Below are 14,000 nucleotides of genomic sequence, written 5' to 3' on the forward strand. Positions count from 1 at the left end.
AAGGGGCTAACAAATGGATTATCATAAAGGTAGGCTAATATGGCTAGTGGGTTAATTTACACAAAGAATGCCTCTATCATATCAGTTCATGCACATAAATCACAGTTGTAAAACAAAGAATCAAGCTAAGTTCTAGAGTATAAGCAAACATGAGTGAAAATACACTAAAAATAGTATTAAATGATATATCAATTAAGGCTCAAAACTCACTAGGGACATTCTATCAAAAGATTCAACCCAAAATTTCTCATAACCAACTTATTTATCAATTTTTAAGAAAATCCAAACAACAAAGATCAAGAAACCAAGATTTGCTAGAATTATGAAACATGCCAGCCATTAGACGATCCTAAAGAGCTATTTATTTTAATAAAAGCAAAAAGAAATTCAAACAAATAAAAAACACAAAATAAAACAACAAAAGATAAATCCTAAACTATGATTCTCCTCCCCCACACTTAAATCATACATTGTCCTCAATGCAAAATCAACAAATAAATGTGTATAATAAAAGTGAGAGAAGAAGTACTCCCTCATTCAGCTTGAGGGAAGTGGCAACTGCAACAAATCTCTTCAACCATCTCCTCTACAATATAAGCCAAGGGCCTTGGTATAGTGTAGCACAAAGATGATGATTGCTGGAAAATATTTCCATGGCATACAAAACCTTGGTGTAGACAGTGAAACATGAAAAACATCTACTGTTAAGAACCTCTGTGCATTAAGGTATGACTGGCACGGGTCAGGGGGGCGAATGTAGGGGTAGAGATGGTTTCATGAATGGGTGGTGGTGTGTGATAAATAGATGGAAGAGATAGACTTATATAATGTAGACAATCTAATGGATTTTTCTGATATGGGATCGTCTAGGGGTGGCGGTGTTGCAAGGTGTCCTAAAAGGTGAGCTAATGGATTGGTGTTGATGGAGTTGGAGCATTGAAGGTTATGCTCAAGTGGTACTGAAGATGGTCTAGGTTGGATGTGATGGTGGTTAAAGGATCGACTAAACTGTCTAGCTATGGTAGATGGTCTTGGGGTTGGTGATGAAGTGAGAGGTATGTTAGGAGGTGGTGGTGGCTGCACAGGAGGGCGACTAGTGCCTAGAGAGACTTCAACAACCTGCAATTCATTAGGGTTAGAATAATCTAGAACATCAGACGATATAAACTCATCTATCTCAGCATCTGTCCAATCAATTGAATCAGAAAAATTACAGTCCCCTAGAAAATCCAACACATTATCATCCACAATATCATTCAAAATGTCAAGATGATACACAGAGTGATCTTCAACTGGGTGTTTCACAACATCTAGGATATTGAACTGGACTAGATTGTCTCCAAACTCCATAGTTAATGTACCCGCGTGAACATCAATCTTGGTACGGGCTGTCTTCAGGAAAGGTCTGCCCAAGATGATGGTTGTTGCACTAGAATTTGAATCTTCTCCACCCATGTCTAAAATGTAGAAATCTGCAGGAAAAACAAGTTTATTTACTTGAATAAGGACGTCTTCAATAAGTCCTGCAGGTTGGACTGTGCTCCTATTAGCGAGTTGAATGACTACGCCTGTGGGTTTAAGAGGACCAAGAGACAAAGAACTAAACACAGATAAAGGCATAACATTTATAGATGCTCCCAAGTCAAGCATCGCATTTTCAAATAGGTTACTGCCTATTATGCAAGGAATGGTGAAAATGCCCGGGTCTTTGCATTTTTCAAGTATTGCCGCAACAGGCTTTGCAATGAGAGCAGAAACATTCCTTCCCATGTTTACCTTTTCATTCCCTTTAAGATGCCTTTTATGTGTGCACAAATCCTTCAAAATTTTGGCATATCTAGGAATCTGTTTAATAACATCTAGTAGAGGAATGTTCACCTCAACCTTTCTGAATGTCTCGAGAATCTCCTTGTCAGTGTTTTCCATTTTTCTGCTCGTCTGAACAAAAAGGAAGAGGAATAGATGGTCTGTCGAGACTAGTATTTCCTCCTTGTATATCAACTTCATGAGACAGTCTAGGAGGAACATCCATGTCCTTATTCCTTGTGTTGATCCTTCTTTGATCATCATTTTCTGGAGTAGTAGTAATGTTGGAGGTGTTAGACGATCTCAGTTGGTCTTCTACTTTGGTGGGTTTTCGCATAGGTGCTTGCAACTGAGTACCACTTCTCAGAGTGATGGCACTGACATTATGTGGATTGATGGTCGTCTGGGAGGGAAGCTTATCAGACCCTTTGGAATTCATCTCATTCATACGAGTGGCTAACTGACCAATCTGATTTTCCAAGTTATGAATGCTTACCTCTGTTCTTTGTATTCTTTCATCTGTTCTTTGTACTATTTCACTTGTTCTCTGTTGGAATTGCGTATTAACTTCAGCCATTTGCTTTATTACATCCTCTAGAGAAGATCCACCTTTTTCTGATACAAAAGTTGGTGGTGGGGATGATTGTTGTTGTTGTGAGTTACCCCATCTAAGATTCGGATGATTCCTCCAACCACTATTAAAGATGTTTGCAACATAAGCTTGAGGACATTCAACATTGTTTCTTCCTTCAACTTCTTGAAGAGTGGGGCAAGCATCGGTGGCATGGTTAGCGGTGCAAATTCCCCATACCCTTGCAACCATCTGAGGCATAGTTAGCTGCTTCATCATGGATGTGAGATCATCTAGTTGTGCCTTCATCTGAGCATGATCAGCCGCATAATTAGTTGTCATCTCATGAACTCCACGAACAGGTGCTGCAGAGTTGCTACGTGTGTGGAATTGTTGATTGTTAGAAGCCATGATCTCAATCAGTTGTCTTGCAGCGGCTGGCGTCTTGTCAACTAGTGCTCCTCCACTGGCAACATCTATCATTTATCTATCAATAGCCATCAGACCCTCGTAAAAATATTGTATTAGAAGTTGTTCGTTAATCTGATGGTATGGATAACTTGTACATAGCCTCTTGAATCTCTCCCAGTATTCATAGAGACTTTCTCTATCTTGTTGCCTGATCCCACATATTTCCTTCCTTATTGATGTGACTCTAGATGCTGGAAAGAATTTTTCAAGGAACACTCTTTTCAACCCTTCCCAATTAGTCACTGATCCTGCCGGCAAATAATATAGCCAATCTTTAGCTGCATCTTGGAGTGAAAAAGGGAATGCTTTAAGCTTAATGTGCTCATCTGTGACCCCAGCTGGCCTCATGGTGGTGCACACTGTATGAAACTCCTTAAGATGTTTATGCGGGTCTTCACCTGCAAGGCCATGAAATTTAGGCAGCAAGTGTATCAAACCAGATTTAAGCTCACATTGCACATCTGGGTATTGGATACACATAGTTTGGAAAGAAACATCTGGAGCAGCAAGTTCTCTGAGGGTCCGTTCGTCCATAATTCCAGAGTTAGGACTTCCGACAGTAGTTGGTGATGAACTAGAAGACGAGGTTGTACTAGACATGTATTTCAATTGAATATTCTATTAGACCTCTCAGAGCAAAATCTTTTTTTTTTTTTTTTTAAAAAAAAGGAAACAACCCAAGTCACAAATGGACAAACTTAAATACCAAGTCTTTCCTAGCCAGAGTCTTCTCTGAATTGCTTTCATTTTTTTTTATAAAAAAAAACAAAGAGTAGCAACTGAAGTGTCTACCCTAAATGCAAGATTCTAAAAAAAACTAATGTAATTGCTACACTTAATGCTTAAAAAAATGACAAGGAAAAAAAATGAATAAATAGGAAAAATAAAAAGATCAATAATAAAAATAAAACAGAAACAGAAATAAATAAAGAATGACAAAAAAAAATAATAACTAAAAACAGAATATATATAGATAAAAAAAATAAAAACAAAAAAAATAAAGATAAAAGATATAAGAGACAAAATCAAATCAAATAAAAACAAAACAAAATAAAGATAAAAGATATAAGGAAATAAAATAAAAACAAATCAAAACAAAATAAAGATAAAAGATATAAGAAAATAAATAAAAAATAAAAAAAAAGATGTTCTGAATATTATATTTTTTTAATTTTTAATTTTTAATTTTTATTTTTATTTTTTTCGTTTAAAAAAAAAAGTTGAATATTAGATTTTTTAGTTTTATTTTTTTTTTGTTTTTTTAGGGTATACTAAATAAATAAAAACTAATAAGAAGAAAACAAAATTTAAATATGCAAAAAAAAAAATTAGGAAGGAAAAAAAAAAATTATACAGATAAGAAGAAAAACCTGATAACCAAAATCAAATTGGAATCCCCGGCAACGGCGCCAAATTTGATAGCTGTCGTTTTGCTGTCAAATTAATATGATTCTAGTGTAGACTTGTCTAACACTAGAGAGATGATAATATAGTTGTGGTCAGATGACCCCAAGTCGTCTCCCAACGAATCCAATAGTAAAATCAGTTGATCAGGGTTTAAAATCTATCTGCAAGCAATAAAAGTTAGCAATAACAATAAAGATAAAAAGGGGGTTTGAGATAGTTGTGCAAAAAATATAAAAGAGATTAAAATAGCAAATAAAAAGCGGTTGATCCCTAGTTCTTCCACCATTGAATTCTTCACAGGCTCTCTAAAGATTAATCTTTTCTCAATCCTCCAACAGAGCTAAACCAGATTGAACATGCGCCGATCTGATTCAACTGAAACTCACCAGTAAAGCATGCGTCTACTAGTTTAATCAATACCCACTTTGTTCCATGCGTATACTCCATGGGAATGCTTACCTCCTCTCCCTTAAATCATGCGCCCAAGAAATTAATTAGAACAATGCGAACTAACTAAGAAACCAAAGTTTAAGATAAGGAAGACTCTCAATCATGCGTTCAAGTACAACCTCTCACAAAAACCAGTTTTCCAAGAGATTAGACAATAAAAACAACTGCTATAGAGAATTAAAAATCAAAACTTTTATTGAACAAAACCTCAGAACTCAATGGGGAATTACAAAAGAATCAACCAAAAAGGTTTAGTCTTCCATGCGGAGGCAAAACAAAAGAATTACTAGGAAGAAAATAAACTAAGAAAACCCTATGAAGCTCCCTCTTTTCTCCTTGATGCTTGTGTCCTTTTATAGGCTTTTCTGCTCCAAGGATCTTGAGAGAATATTGTAGTTTATATTTTGTTAACCGTTTCCAAGTTTCTATCTTTCCATAATTCTTGTATTTTGCAGAAGATTTGCTTCCAATTCTGTTTCTGAGATATTGTAGATTTTATTTTCTCTTTCTTCTCCTCAGAATTTGTTTCCTGTTTTGGTTCAAGAAGCAACTTGGACTTTTGCATATTTGGCCCATTCACAAAGGTAGATGCTTCCTCCGGATAATTTACTCTAAAAACACAAAATTAACAATAATAATAGTTAAGGCCCAAATAAACCCAATTATAAGAATATTAATTAAAACAATGGATTTATTTATTATTATAGTCCAATAATCTATGAATAAGGCTAGTGAGTGTGAATAAATATATGCTCATCAATGTGAAGTTGAAAAACTATAATGAAGAATGTTTTCTTATAATTTTTTTTCAATGAGTGTCTGAAGTTTCTCATCCTATGCCCAATTTTATCGTTGTTGTGGTGTATTATAGTGTTTTTACAATATTAAATATCTCTTATCAAACTTTTTAAACTTTCAGTACTCAGTCTCTCCTCCTCTCGTCCTGTTTGATGAAGTGGAGGTACTTACAAAGATATTCCGATGTTCAAGTTAGATATGATTATATTCATTTAGGGTTCAACATTTATTACCTTTTATTAACTTGCTTCTTTTATTTATAATTTTGCCTTGGAACCTTGATTATTTTAAGTCGAATACATGTCTAATATGTAGCATAAACACTGACACAGACACCGATACAGACACGGACACAGACACATAGATGCGTATAATATCTAAAATGTAAGACAAAATGATACAAATCTATATATAATTATGAATTATATAAATTAATAATAAAGATTTATGTCCACAAGTATATTTCAATTTTTTTGGAGTAAAAAGTTGTTTTTCATGGTTGGTTCTAAATGATTTGTTCCTTATTTTTATAATCATACTAAAAATTTATATAATAAATTTGAATTTTTAAAAAATTAATGTATTTTTCATTTTTAAAATTGTGTTAAAACTGTACTATAATTTTCAGAAATCTAATAAATATTTTTTGAATGACACACTTCACCGATACATGTTTTATTTGTGTTCGACACAAACACGCCATTTTAGAAGAGGGTCCAAGTCTCGTAACATGTCCATCTCATTAAAATTAACTTGTTTTGTCAAGAGAGTGACTCAATCTAACATTCTGAACTTTGATCTACGTTTAACTTGTCAAATACTTATCGAATGTTTGAAAAATGAAACACATATCGAAGTATTTTTGGTACTCCAAAATACATTTATTCCTAAACTTAAGTGTAGAAAAAAAAATGGTATTAAAAGAAAAATTCATTTATTTTCTTTGGTTACCATTTAATCCGTCATGGGAATAGTGTCGGTAGATATAGTTAGTATATCATTCAGATCCTTGTTTCTTACGAAATTCACAATAAATTTGTATCAATACTCTTCTGTGGTCCTCCACTTTTACCATTTCCCACTTGTTCAATTCATGTGATGATTTTTCTTTTTCCTTCTTAACTCACTCTGGATGTTCAACATGAATGGTATTCTCAAAATGTTGTATTGTTTAAAGTGGCATATAACACATGGGGTGGAAAATTCTTCACTCTGATTATTAATACAAAAGTGGAAAGTTGAATGGTCAAGAACACCAATAATCAAATACTGTTAATATAATGCTTCAACCCTAAATAACAAAAAAAACTTACACTAGTATGGTCAAAAGATGATCATAAATACCACACGAAAACCTCAGTATCAAAACAATGACTGATGGGGAAAAACAATCTAAATAGTAAATCCTAAACAAAAGCAATCAATAACAAACTTGCATGGTGGCCAATGACAATATAGATACAAATTTGGTGAAATGAGAAGGTAAAGGAACCATCAGCTGATTTGATGGATTCAGATACTATTTAGACATTATGCATATATCATCATCTTTCTCTCATATTTAGTTCAATATTAGTGATTCTCTACTTCTAATAGAAGAATAAAAGATTATTAACAACTGTAATTTAAGTCTAATTCAATCTCATAAAACTGGTTTATAAGATGAAGTTTGTACTTACACACACCCCTCATGCCAAGACTACTAACTCGTGCGTGAAAATATATATTATGGGTAATCCAATAACAAATCAATAGCAGGTGACACGATAGGCTTAACAAACTCTTGTTAGGATAAGATTTAAATGACTCTGATACCATATTAAGAATGAAACTTTAAACCTAATTCAACTTCATAAAACCAACTTATAAAATGAAGTTTGTCTTTATTTATGTACTATGAAATGTCTTAATCTCTAATAAATGTCTAAATATCTAATAGATGTAGGATCTCCGATAAATATCAAAGTTCATATTGATTTACTTTCTTGTCCCAATCAAACTGAAGAAATAGATAGAAAAATCCAATGTATAATGTTACTTTGACAAAGACTAAATTCTTCAAATAACTTGAAAAGCTTCCTTACATAAAGCAGTAGTAATTGACCATGTCTTCTGTGTGGATAATGTTTGCAATACAAAGAATCACAGACCACATACTATAATCCTGAAAACGAGAGAACCAAAGATAAGTAGTTGCAATTAGAATTTTAAAAGTCAACATCCTAGATATTTATTTTCTGACCCACTGGATCTTCAAATTTAAATAATGGCAATTGGTTTTAGATGTACATAGACAAAACTTATTTGTAAACATCACAGTAAAATTTGTTCAAATAAATAAAATTTGTTTTTCATGACACCTATTAAACGTTAAAAGCTTTGAACAGACAACTCCGAAGTGACTGTTTCTTGTTGCATCAGCATAACTTTTTTAGGCACCCCCAAATTTTGACCTTAAAAATAACATCCCAAGAATTTAGAATGTATTTTTTTTTTCTATTTACACAATTCATATATTTGTTTTAAGAAACTGTATTTTGAAATACAGAATCTGAAAGGTATTTCCAAATCTAAAAAATACTTTTTAAATATTGTAATCTTGAAATACTTTCAAAATTTTATAATTCAGAATGTATTTATTTTAAGAAACTCAGTTTTGGATTTTAGAATCTGACAGCCTAATAGATTTTATAATTCGAAGTTTTTAGGGATCAACCATTTTAAAAAAAATTAATAAAATAAAAAATATTTTTAATATTTTATGAAGTATCTGGTGCCACAAAAAACTATTGAGTGCCACAAGAACGATTGATTAAAAACTAAGATATGAGATTGTGATATCTTTACCAAAATAATTCTGAATTGCTTATTATTGGTGTGAAAAGAAACAACACCAGAACACAAACTTGATAAATCTCCTTCAAAACGCTCTTTGGGCCAAATGCAACAAGGCCCATAACTGATATAATCTACTCCAGAAAATTTCGCTACAACCCAACATTCACGTTTATACAACAAAAAACCAAAATTAGTTCATTAAAGTAGGTGTAATTTCAGTCGTTAGTGTGTTCTGGATTTATACCACGTTCCTCAAACTATAATTTTAACACATGCATTTTGAGTATGTTCCAATTTAGCTTCTGAAATTGTTCTTAAAAGAAAATAATTGTTTCTGCAAATTTTGAAAAATTATGAATTTCGTAGCATTAGTTTTGATCAAAGTAAATTTGACTCCATTGATCTTTGTTTAAAAACATTTATTTGAAACGTGATTATGACCAACTTTTACAACGAGGTGGGAAGTTGGCAGTTAGAAGAACAGTTCTAAATCTTTTCACATCATTCCCTTGTTATTTTTCTATTATTAATTTTCTTCCAGATAACTACCATTTTAGAGTGAGGTGCCCAAAACCAGAATGCAGAAACGACTCATAATCTTTTTGAAGTCAAATTAAGGAGGGTCCAATGAACTAGCCACATAGTTGGATTCGTCTTAAACATAATACTAACATGATCCCAAAAGGAAAGGCAAAAAGAAAATAAAAACCAGCCGTTTTACTAAATATGAATCCCCAAAATCCAAAGCAAAACCTGATCTTCATCAACAGCAGTCAGAATCACACATCCTGCACACTTAAACCTGCAAAAGATACATGTAAAATCATCACTTAAACAAAGCACTTCATCCAAAATTAAGAAAAAAAACAAGACCCAGTTGCGACATGCAATGTAACTTGTTTCATTTTCTTAGCCATAACACAATCTTATCATTTACTTTAACCATCTTGAAGAACCATTCCAACTAAAGCCAAAAAACATACATACATACTGACTGACATGTAGCACTATAGAAGCATCAAACATAACAGCAGAAATAGTATAGTTGAGTAACAAACCTGGAGGAAGTGATTGCTTCAACTTATCAGCCTTCTCAGAGTCAAACACACAGAGGGTGTAAAGGTACTTGGAGCAGCGAACCTTGAACTTCACCACATCTTTGCTCCTCTTGATTTTCACAGAGCGTGCATCCTTCCTCCTAGCGGTGAGGAGGAAGTCTTTAATCTCATGAATCTGCTTCGGCTGCACAAAGCACCAAACACATTCAACATCAACTACCAAAATACGATAGAAAACCAGAGGAACAGCCCGAACAATGATAGTAAAATTCACAATACTTACAAATCATCACAAGCTACACAAAACAGTAACAACAAGGCCTTATACAACTAGATTAGTCATATAAACTGATCACATAATGTCATCTAACTGGGTTAACGGCTGATGCTTCAGTGATAATGCAATATAATCAAACATTTTACGAAATTAAAGGGTATCTCTAATTATTCCAATCTCTATTGCTGAAAAAATTACACAAGCAAAAGGGCTCAACCTGTACCAATCAAAAATCTGTTTCAGCTTCATAATCACAATTGTACTTATTGTAATATACTAAATCTACATTGAGCGTTGGCTGATCGTTACTAAGAAATTGAAAAGGGATAACGTAAAAGCCTTTGTTTTTACTTCGTAAAATGCAAATCCATCACAGAGAGAGGATACTGCACAATGCTACAAGAATTGGGGAAGATAATCGGAATAGAAAAAAATACCATAGTGAAATTCTACGATTGCCTCCTCGAAGGCTCGATCTTGCCCCGTCGACTTTGCTCTCACACTAGAGATTCAGAATCCACCTGCTTAGGGTTTATAAACCAAACCCTAGGTTAAAAATTTCCCTACCTATTTCCGCCAGAAGTATCAATTAAATGACACCCATATCCTTCACTTAAATGGGCCTCACTTAATCCGGGTTAAGCCCAAAGATATATGGCTCGCTTAACTCAGGAACGGACTATGCAATCAGCACCACCATAAATTTAAATTGCACCCATAGAATATGTGACAAGACCAAAATACCCCTTTCATATATTTATATTGAACCTACCTTCTTCTTTCAACGACTACGTTGCACTGTTGTGTTCATTGAAAAGGTAAATGTTTATGTGAATTTTTTACCTTTATTCTTTTGTGTTATCTTTGGCTTTTTTATTTGAAAATACATTTCATAATGCAACAATTTATGATATATGCATATAATTTATGTTGTTGCTACTGAGTTACAATGACAAGGGGACTAGTTGTTCTTCCACAAAAGTAAACTATAAGAAAACTTAAAATTGTCATTTGTATTTGATATAGTAATATTGTACAATTTATTTTATCATTAATATATTAGATATTATGATGATTTATTATATTTACTATAAGTAAATATTTTTATTATTAAAAAAACTTAATTTACATATTGTGTTTAAAATACAAAAATTACAATTTTAAAAAAATAATTACGTTTAAAAGTGATTCTAAAAAAAATTACAAAACAGATTTAAAACATCCAAAAATGTATTATGAATTTTGTATTTCTGAAATACTCAAGATGTATTTCGAAATATATAGTCAACACAATAAAAAATAATTAAATAACAATTAATCTTAGAAACAAAACATAATTAATAATTAGATATTATTTTATAAATTTATAAATTAATATCTAGAATAGTTAGCAGCTAAAATTTTGATAACTAATGTTATATATCAATTTAAAAACTATTTTATAAATTTTTATTAATAATAAAAATTATTTTAAATACCAACAATTTTTTAATTTATAAAATAATATATAACTTAGTTAATATAATAAAAAAAATTATTTTTATTATTTTTTTTAATCAAAATATATATTTTATAGTTTAAATTGTAGATTTTGTAATACAGTCTTAAAGAGTAAAATTGGATTCTCAAATTATATGGGGATCCATTTTAGGTTACGGGGTGCATTAACATAACTCCCTTTTGAGACTCTTATTAATGGACTGAATGATGACCCAAATAATTATTTCGAACATATATGATTTATCCAACCATTAAATCATACTGAATATTTATTTAATTCCCGTAGATTTGCAGTTAATTAATTACATAATAATATGGTATTATTTTAATGTAATTCTTTTTTTATCAGCATTTTAATGTAATTCTATTATGCTAAGTTCTTTATAAACGTAAAATGTTTATGAATAATTTTATATTAGAACCAATTAAATGTAAAATGTTTGTAAATAATTTTACAGAGTTTAAAGCCAGAATATTAATTTTAAAACTGATAATAAATATTATAATTTTCATTAATTTTTTGGTGTACTTAAAATTAGTTTTTTTTTCTGAAAAAAAACTCAACTACAACTTTTCATTTTAATAAAAGTCAAACATGGATATATATACCACTCGACATAAGTAACGTAATTCATGATCACACTTGAGTTGAGCTAAAGTAAAATCTCAGAGCTATCGACTCTTCCATTCTTAAAAATGATAAAAATTCTTTTGTTTCTAGATTTTTCCAATCACAATTACAACATCCACATACTTCTCCAATATCGATTAATCTTCTGCGTTGCCCAACCAAGTTTGAATTGTAGAAAATGGGATTGCACATTCCAATGGTACATTGTAAACTCCCCTGTCCACTTACTACACAAGCACCAAACACTTAAAATTAGCTTAGTTTTCTTTTGTAGTTAAAATCCTCTCATTATAGTTTTTTGTTAGTGATTAAGTTTTGGAAAAGGGAATAAAAAGGGCATTTACTATTTCCTTTATATCCTGGATCCAGTTTGTGTTGAAGCATCTGCATATTAATTCCTTTGATGTGGTTGTTGTTGGTATAGTGTTTGAACAGTGGATGGAAATAGTGCATGGAAGTGTATTAAAGAAGGAAAAGTGGTGAGAAAAAAGGAAAAGAAGATTGTGTTGGTTGTGATGTTGTGCATGTATATATGCATGAGTACGAGAGAGAGAAACCAAGAATGTAAGTTATTGGGAGGGTGTGATAAGCAAGTAACGTATAAAAGAGTACTAATAGTACCAACAAGTCCAATCTAAATCCAAAAAGTTGCTTGCCACTATGTAATGTTGGCCTATTCAAACTAAAAAGCATGATGGGAAGAGGTGAGTGATTAAAGCAAATATGCTATTCAAATCAAATCACTTCACTCATGCTACCCACCAAGCTCTCTCATGGGTCCCCTCTCTTCTTCTTCTTCCTCCTTTTCATTCTACCTCCCAATTCTAAACACCTCATTAATTAATCACACATCATTCATATTAGGGTGTTTTTCAAATAATGCTTGAGTTGATGCTTAAAATGCATAGTGTTTACTCATAATTGGAGGCAATGAATATATATGTATAGGTATATAAGGGATGAAAGAGTGTGCATGAGAGTGGGCCATGGAGAAAAAGAAGAAATTGTAGAGCTTCATAACTTTTGAAAATTATGGCACATGTACGATTCCGTGTTTCCCACTTAATTCATCCATTTCTCTCTTTTCACCAACTTGCTTCTTTAAAGCCAAAGACTTATTCAACATTATCTTCTTTTGGATCACATCTACATCATATATATTTAGGTGTAAAACACTATTTCTCTTTATGTTACTTCAAAACGATATATGATATATATGATATATCTGATTATATATTTATAGATGATTTAATCGATGATATACGTGATTATATATTTATAGATGATCTAATAGTAATCGATGATATATATGATTATATATTTATACATGATCTAATAGTAATCGATAGCGGGTGGAGATTAACAAACTTTTGTTAAGATGAATTATAAATGATTCTGATATTATATTAATAAGTAAACTTTAAACATAACCCAACCTTGTGAAATCAATTCATAATATAAGATTTACCTATACTTATATATTATAAAATGTTCTTATATCTGGTTGATGTAAGATTTAAGTGTCATTCTTACTCTAAAAAAATAATTTAAGGAAAACAATTGTCTAAACATTTTAAAAGTGTTCTTTAGCTATAACTAAGAATTAACACAGGAGGAAGAAGAAATAGGAAGATAAGAAAAATTATCTACATAAAATACAAATAAGCAATATAAGAAAGATAGATAAAAAAAAGTGTGTATATATATATTTTTATATATATAAAAGTGTATGTAAAAATAGTAGAAGTTTATAATTTATAATTGCTATTTGTCACTCTCTCTTGCTCCCTTCAAATCATTTTGAAATCTTAGAATAAGAAGATATCATGTCGTCGTATTACAATAATTAATATATAATACTATTAAGTGATATGCACATATAAACTATAGCAGAAAAATAACACTATTACCTATAATAAAAAGAAATTAATTACATCCCATAATGGAGGTTTTTAGGTTTCTTTAGTTTATCTTGGTTTTAATTTTGTTCAGTGTGGAATTGAAAGTACTTTACAATTAATGCAGTGATAGTGACATATTAAATAAATTATAATGTAGAAGTGTGTAAATTATTTTAAAAAATGGAAACCCGTTGTCATTATCATTGCTTTATTGTTAGTTTACTTTGAAATTGGATAACAATAGGCATGTTATTTATAATTCTTGGAATTTTTTTGATTTTTATCTTTCTTT

The 14,000-nt window shown here is 31.3% G+C and overlaps 1 protein-coding gene and 1 pseudogene across 1 annotated transcript; both read right to left on the reverse strand.

Moving 5' to 3' along the window:
• Positions 1-774: 774 nt before the first annotated feature.
• LOC150027652 (uncharacterized) lies at positions 775-3,388 on the reverse strand (annotated as a pseudogene).
• A 5,532-nt stretch (positions 3,389-8,920) lies between these two features.
• LOC137835807 (Ribosomal L38e protein family) lies at positions 8,921-10,264 on the reverse strand. The gene is made up of 3 exons (XM_068644491.2): positions 10,114-10,264; positions 9,400-9,583; positions 8,921-9,143 (listed from the first exon to the last, which is right to left on the reverse strand). The coding sequence occupies exons 1-3, from the start codon at positions 10,114-10,116 to the stop codon at positions 9,121-9,123; spliced, it is 210 nt and encodes a 69-aa protein (XP_068500592.1). The 5' UTR covers positions 10,117-10,264; the 3' UTR covers positions 8,921-9,120.
• Positions 10,265-14,000: the final 3,736 nt, after the last annotated feature.

The sequence above is a fragment of the Phaseolus vulgaris genome, chromosome 5, assembly GCF_051622355.1.
Source record: "Phaseolus vulgaris cultivar YP4 chromosome 5, ASM5162235v1, whole genome shotgun sequence".
Taxonomy (NCBI): domain Eukaryota; kingdom Viridiplantae; phylum Streptophyta; class Magnoliopsida; order Fabales; family Fabaceae; genus Phaseolus; species Phaseolus vulgaris.

Bases quoted from the DNA above. Each gene is read 5' to 3' on its own strand.
- LOC137835807 (XM_068644491.2), bottom strand. The intron at 9,144-9,399 runs GTTTGTTACTCA...TATCTTTTGCAG, and splicing joins GAAGCAATCACTTCCTCCAG to GTTTAAGTGTGCAGGATGTG.